General features: G+C 43.2%; 1 protein-coding gene across 1 annotated transcript in view; it reads right to left on the minus strand.

The window, feature by feature from the left end:
* LOC140125832 (sex hormone-binding globulin-like) overlaps positions 1-8,191 on the minus strand; it is a 66,236-nt gene extending 58,045 nt beyond the window's left edge. The window contains exon 1 of the mRNA XM_072144706.1: positions 8,030-8,191. Within this exon, the coding sequence (XP_072000807.1) occupies positions 8,030-8,083 (54 nt within the window). The 5' untranslated portion in view covers positions 8,084-8,191. The remainder of the gene's footprint in view (positions 1-8,029) is intronic.
* Positions 8,192-8,753: the final 562 nt, after the last annotated feature.

Genomic DNA, 8,753 nt, shown 5'->3' on the forward strand with positions numbered 1-8,753 from the left:
TCCTGTACACCAGATGTCCCCATGTACATCCAGATACACAGATCTTATATTACCTCATACATCTCCTGTACACCAGATGTCCCCATGTCTGGTCCAGATACACAGATCTTATATTACCTCATACATCTCCTATACACCAGATGTCCCCATGTACATCCAGATACACAGATCTTATATTACCTCATACATCTCCTGTACACCAGATGTCCCCATGTACATCCAGATACACAGATCTTATATTACCTCATACATCTCCTGTACACCAGATGTCCCCATGTCTGGTCCAGATACACAGATCTTATATTACCTCATACATCTCCTGTACACCAGATGTCCCTATGTCTGGTCCAGATACACAGATCTTATATTACCTCATACATCTCCTGTACACCAGATGTCCCCATGTCTGGTCCAGATACACAGATCTTATATTACCTCATACATCTCCTGTACACCAGATGTCCCCATGTCTGGTCCAGATACACAGATCTTATATTACCTCATACATCTCCTGTACACCAGATGTCCCCATGTCTGGTCCAGATACACAGATCTTATATCACCTCATACATCTCCTGTACACCAGATGTCCCCATGTCTGGTCCAGATACACAGATCTTATATTACCTCATACATCTCCTGTACACCAGATGTCCCCATGTCTGGTCCAGATACACAGATCTTATATCACCTCATACATCTCCTGTACACCAGATGTCCACATGTCTGGTCCAGATACACAGATCTTATATCACCTCATACATCTCCTGTACACCAGATGTCCCCATGTCCATCCAGATACACAGATCTTATATCACCTCATACATCTCCTGTACACCAGATGTCCACATGTCTGGTCCAGATACACAGATCTTATATCACCTCATACATCTCCTGTACACCAGATGTCCCCATGTCTGGTCCAGATACACAGATCTTATATTACCTCATACATCTCCTGTACACCAGATGTCCCCATGTACATCCAGATACACAGATCTTATATTACCTCATACATCTCCTGTACACCAGATGTCCCCATGTCTGGTCCAGATACACAGATCTTATATCACCTCATACATCTCCTGTACACCAGATGTCCCCATGTCTGGTCCAGATACACAGATCTTATATCACCTCATACATCTCCTGTACACCAGATGTCCCCATGTCTGGTCCAGATACACAGATCTTATATTACCTCATACATCTCCTATACACCAGATGTCCCCATGTCCATCCAGATACACAGATCTTATATTACCTCATACATCTCCTATACACCAGATGTCCCCATGTCTGGTCCAGATACACAGATCTTATATTACCTCATACATCTCCTATACACCAGATGTCCCCATGTCTGGTCCAGATACACAGATCTTATATTACCTCATACATCTCCTATACACCAGATGTCCCCATGTCTGGTCCAGATACACAGATCTTATATTACCTCATACATCTCCTGTACACCAGATGTCCCCATGTCCATCCAGATCCACAGATCTTATATTACCTCATACATCTCCTGTACACCAGATGTCCACATGTCTGGTCCTTATACACAGATCTTATATTACCTCATACATCTCCTATACACCAGATGTCCCCATGTCTGGTCCAGATACACAGATCTTATATTACCTCATACATCTCCTATACACCAGATGTCCCCATGTCTGGTCCAGATACACAGATCTTATATTACCTCATACATCTCCTGTACACCAGATGTCCCCATGTCTGGTCCAGATACACAGATCTTATATTACCTCATACATCTCCTATACACCAGATGTCCCCATGTCTGGTCCAGATACACAGATCTTATATTACCTCATACATCTCCTATACACCAGATGTCCCCATGTCTGGTCCAGATACACAGATCTTATATTACCTCATACATCTCCTATACACCAGATGTCCCCATGTCTGGTCCAGATACACAGATCTTATATTACCTCATACATCTCCTGTACACCAGATGTCCCCATGTACATCCAGATACACAGATCTTATATTACCTCATACATCTCCTATACACCAGATGTCCTCATGTCTGGTCCAGATACACAGATCTTATATTACCTCATACATCTCCTGTACACCAGATGTCCACATGTCTGGTCCATATACACAGATCTTATATTACCTCATACATCTCCTATACACCAGATGTCCCCATGTACATCCAGATACACAGATCTTATATTACCTCATACATCTCCTGTACACCAGATATCCCCATGTGTGGTCCAGATACACAGATCTTATATCACCTCATACATCTCCTGTACACCAGATGTCCCCATGTCCATCCAGATACACAGATCTTATATTACCTCATACATCTCCTGTACACCAGATGTCCCCATGTGTGGTCCAGATACACAGATCTTATATTACCTCATACATCTCCTATACTCCAGATGTCCCCATGTACATCCAGATACACAGATCTTATATTACCTCATACATCTCCTGTACACCAGATGTCCCCATGTCCATCCAGATACACAGATCTTATATTACCTCATACATCTCCTATACACCAGATGTCCCTATGTCTGGTCCAGATACACAGATCTTATATTACCTCATACATCTCCTATACACCAGATGTCCCCATGTCTGGTCCAGATACACAGATCTTATATCACCTCATACATCTCCTGTACACCAGATGTCCCCATGTCTGGTCCAGATACACAGATCTTATATCACCTCATACATCTCCTGTACACCAGATGTCCCCATGTCTGGTCCAGATACACAGATCTTATATTACCTCATACATCTCCTATACACCAGATGTCCCCATGTCTGGTCCAGATACACAGATCTTATATTACCTCATACATCTCCTATACACCAGATGTCCCCATGTCTGGTCCAGATACACAGATCTTATATTACCTCATACATCTCCTATACACCAGATGTCCTCATGTCTGGTCCAGATACACAGATCTTATATTACCTCATACATCTCCTGTACACCAGATGTCCCCATGTCTGGTCCAGATACACAGATCTTATATTACCTCATACATCTCCTATACACCAGATGTCCCCATGTCTGGTCCAGATACACAGATCTTATATTACCTCATACATCTCCTGTACACCAGATGTCCCCATGTCTGGTCCAGATACACAGATCTTATATTACCTCATACATCTCCTGTACACCAGATGTCCCCATGTCTGGTCCAGATACACAGATCTTATATTACCTCATACATCTCCTATACACCAGATGTCCCCATGTCTGGTCCAGATACACAGATCTTATATTACCTCATACATCTCCTGTACACCAGATGTCCCCATGTCTGGTCCAGATACACAGATCTTATATTACCTCATACATCTCCTGTACACCAGATGTCCCCATGTCTGGTCCAGATACACAGATCTTATATTACCTCATACATCTCCTGTACACCAGATGTCCCCATGTCTGGTCCAGATACACAGATCTTATATTACCTCATACATCTCCTATACACCAGATGTCCCCATGTCTGGTCTAGATACACAGATCTTATATTACCCCATACATCTCCTGTACACCAGATGTCCCCATGTCTGGTCCAGATACACAGATCTTATATTACCTCATACATCTCCTGTACACCAGATGTCCCCATGTCCATCCAGATACACAGATCTTATATTACCTCATACATCTCCTGTACACCAGATGTCCCCATGTCCATCCAGATACACAGATCTTATATTACCTTATACATCTCCTATACACCAGATGTCCTCATGTCTGGTCCAGATACACAGATCTTATATTACCTCATACATCTCCTGTACACCAGATGTCCACATGTCTGGTCCATATACACAGATCTTATATTACCTCATACATCTCCTATACACCAGATGTCCCCATGTACATCCAGATACACAGATCTTATATTACCTCATACATCTCCTGTACACCAGATATCCCCATGTGTGGTCCAGATACACAGATCTTATATCACCTCATACATCTCCTGTACACCAGATGTCCCCATGTCCATCCAGATACACAGATCTTATATTACCTCATACATCTCCTGTACACCAGATGTCCCCATGTGTGGTCCAGATACACAGATCTTATATTACCTCATACATCTCCTATACTCCAGATGTCCCCATGTACATCCAGATACACAGATCTTATATTACCTCATACATCTCCTGTACACCAGATGTCCCCATGTCCATCCAGATACACAGATCTTATATTACCTCATACATCTCCTATACACCAGATGTCCCTATGTCTGGTCCAGATACACAGATCTTATATTACCTCATACATCTCCTATACACCAGATGTCCCCATGTCTGGTCCAGATACACAGATCTTATATCACCTCATACATCTCCTGTACACCAGATGTCCCCATGTCTGGTCCAGATACACAGATCTTATATCACCTCATACATCTCCTGTACACCAGATGTCCCCATGTGTGGTCCAGATACACAGATCTTATATCACCTCATACATCTCCTGTACACCAGATGTCCCCATGTCTGGTCCAGATACACAGATCTTATATTACCTCATACATCTCCTATACACCAGATGTCCCCATGTCTGGTCCAGATACACAGATCTTATATTACCTCATACATCTCCTATACACCAGATGTCCCCATGTCTGGTCCAGATACACAGATCTTATATTACCTCATACATCTCCTGTACACCAGATGTCCCCATGTCTGGTCCAGATACACAGATCTTATATTACCTCATACATCTCCTATACACCAGATGTCCCCATGTCTGGTCCAGATACACAGATCTTATATTACCTCATACATCTCCTATACACCAGATGTCCCCATGTCTGGTCCAGATACACAGATCTTATATTACCTCATACATCTCCTGTACACCAGATGTCCCCATGTCCATCCAGATCCACAGATCTTATATTACCTCATACATCTCCTGTACACCAGATGTCCACATGTCTGGTCCTTATACACAGATCTTATATTACCTCATACATCTCCTATACACCAGATGTCCCCATGTCTGGTCCAGATACACAGATCTTATATTACCTCATACATCTCCTATACACCAGATGTCCCCATGTACATCCAGATACACAGATCTTATATTACCTCATACATCTCCTGTACACCAGATGTCCCCATGTCTGGTCCAGATACACAGATCTTATATTACCTCATACATCTCCTGTACACCAGATGTCCCCATGTCTGGTCCAGATACACAGATCTTATATTACCTCATACATCTCCTGTACACCAGATGTCCCCATGTCTGGTCCAGATACACAGATCTTATATTACCTCATACATCTCCTGTACACCAGATGTCCCCATGTCCATCCAGATACACAGATCTTATATTACCTCATACATCTCCTATACACCAGATGTCCCTATGTCTGGTCCAGATACACAGATCTTATATTACCTCATACATCTCCTATACACCAGATGTCCCCATGTCTGGTCCAGATACACAGATCTTATATTACCTCATACATCTCCTATACACCAGATGTCCCCATGTCTGGTCCAGATACACAGATCTTATATTACCTCATACATCTCCTGTACACCAGATGTCCCCATGTCCATCCAGATACACAGATCTTATATTACCTCATACATCTCCTATACACCAGATGTCCCCATATCCATCCAGATACACAGATCTTATATTACCTCATACATCTCCTGTACACCAGATGTCCCCATGTCCATCCAGATACACAGATCTTATATTACCTCATACATCTCCTATACACCAGATGTCCCCATGTCTGGTCCAGATACACAGATCTTATATTACCTCATACATCTCCTGTACACCAGATGTCCCCATGTCTGGTCTAGATACGCAGATCTTATATTACCTTATACATCTCCTATACACCAGATGTCCCCATGTCTGGTCCAGATACACAGATCTTATATTACCTCATACATCTCCTGTACACCAGATGTCCCCATGTCCATCCAGATACACAGATCTTATATTACCTCATACATCTCCTGTACACCAGATGTCCCCATGTCTGGTCTAGATACGCAGATCTTATATTACCTTATACATCTCCTGTACACCAGATGTCCCCATGTCTGGTCCAGATACACAGATCTTATATTACCTCATACATCTCCTGTACACCAGATGTCCCCATGTGTGGTCCAGATACACAGATCTTATATCACCTCATACATCTCCTATACACCAGATGTCCCCATGTCTGGTCCAGATACACAGATCTTATATTACCTCATACATCTCCTGTACACCAGATGTCCCCATGTCTGGTCCAGATACACAGATCTTATATTACCTCATACATCTCCTATACACCAGATGTCCTCATGTCTGGTCCAGATACACAGATCTTATATTACCTCATACATCTCCTATACACCAGATGTCCCCATGTCTGGTCCAGATACACAGATCTTATATTACCTCATACATCTCCTATACACCAGATGTCCCCATGTCTGGTCCAGATACACAGATCTTATATTACCTCATACATCTCCTATACACCAGATGTCCCCATGTCTGGTCCAGATACACAGATCTTATATTACCTCATACATCTCCTGTACACCAGATGTCCCCATGTCTGGTCCAGATACACAGATCTTATATTACCTCATACATCTCCTGTACACCAGATGTCCCCATGTCTGGTCCAGATACACAGATCTTATATTACCTCATACATCTCCTGTACACCAGATGTCCCCATGTCCATCCAGATACACAGATCTTATATTACCTCATACATCTCCTGTACACCAGATGTCCCCATGTCCGGTCCAGATACACAGATCTTATATTACCTCATACATCTCCTGTATACCAGATGTCCCCATGTCTGGTCCAGATACACAGATCTTATATTACCTCATACATCTCCTGTACACCAGATGTCCCCATGTCCATCCAGATACACAGATCTTATATTACCTCATACATCTCCTGTACACCAGATGTCCCCATGTCCATCCAGATACACAGATCTTATATTACCTCATACATCTCCTGTACACCAGATGTCCCCATGTCCGGTCCAGATACACAGATCTTATATTACCTCATACATCTCCTGTATACCAGATGTCCCCATGTCTGGTCCAGATACACAGATCTTATATTACCTCATACATCTCCTGTACACCAGATGTCCCCATGTCCATCCAGATACACAGATCTTATATTACCTCATACATCTCCTGTACACCAGATGTCCCCATGTCCATCCAGATACACAGATCTTATATCACCTCATACATCTCCTGTACACCAGATGTCCCCATGTCCATCCAGATACACAGATCTTATATTACCTCATACATCTCCTGTACACCAGATGTCCCCATGTCTGGTCCAGATACACAGATCTTATATTACCTCATACATCTCCTATACACCAGATGTCCCCATGTACATCCAGATACACAGATCTTATATTACCTCATACATCTCCTATACACCAGATGTCCTCATGTCTGGTCCAGATACACAGATCTTATATTACCTCATACATCTCCTGTACACCAGATGTCCCCATGTCCATCCAGATACACAGATCTTATATTACCTCATACATCTCCTGTACACCAGATGTCCCCATGTCTGGTCCAGATACACAGATCTTATATTACCTCATACATCTCCTGTACACCAGATGTCCCCATGTCTGGTCCAGATACACAGATCTTATATTACCTCATACATCTCCTGTACACCAGATGTCCCCATGTCTGGTCCAGATACACAGATCTTATATTACCTCATACATCTCCTATACACCAGATATCCCCATGTTTAGATCTTAGATGATCCGTTTTGCTCAGTTCCTTGCAGGTTTTATTCAGATACAACCTCATATTTTCTGTCCTTCATCCTTTCGATGTTTCTGAAGACATTGTCCTCTTCTACCCCTCCACCCGATCTCTGATTTGATCTTTCTTCCTCCCCCTTTGCACTTACCTCAGCTCTACACTTATGCAGAAGAAGAATAAGTAGAAATATGACTGTGGTCATTCTTCAGAGCTTGTCCTCCACCAGAGATCTCAGATCACAGCAAGTCCAACACAGAAGTGAAAGCCACAAATGGTCTCCAGTCCTTTCTGAGCAGGGACCTCTGGGCCAATGACCATGGACATCTAGTGTAATGGTCAGGGTCTGCACAAGGTCAGCGTCTGTTTGATCACATAGTTCTCATTAACCACAGAGAAAACATCACGCTGCCTGTGACATTCGCAGATTCAATGGCTGCCAGGAGAATTTCATCGGGATCCAACTACAGCTATGAAAGGCCACGACTGCTCGGTACAGATATCCAGGGCACATCGGATTGGAACGTTATATAAATGAGATTTATATCATCTTGTGCGACTCAGAATCTGCACGTCTCTGTATACAGTGAGAGGCCATGGGCATCCTCTCTGCACGTCTCTGTATACAGTGAGAGGCCATGGGCATCCTCTCTGCACGTCTCTGTATACAGTGAGAGGCCATGGGCATCCTCTCTGCACGTCTCTGTATACAGTGAGAGGCCATGGGCATCCTCCCTGCACGTCTCTGTATATAGTGCGAGGCCATGGGCATCCTCTCTGCACGTCTCTGTATACAGTCAGAGGCCATGGGCGTCCTCCCTGGACTGGGTGGCATGAGCAACCAAACACACAGACTCACTTTTTGTTGGGTATAA

Source organism: Engystomops pustulosus, chromosome 4 (assembly GCF_040894005.1).
Source record: "Engystomops pustulosus chromosome 4, aEngPut4.maternal, whole genome shotgun sequence".
In the NCBI taxonomy this organism is placed as follows: domain Eukaryota; kingdom Metazoa; phylum Chordata; class Amphibia; order Anura; family Leptodactylidae; genus Engystomops; species Engystomops pustulosus.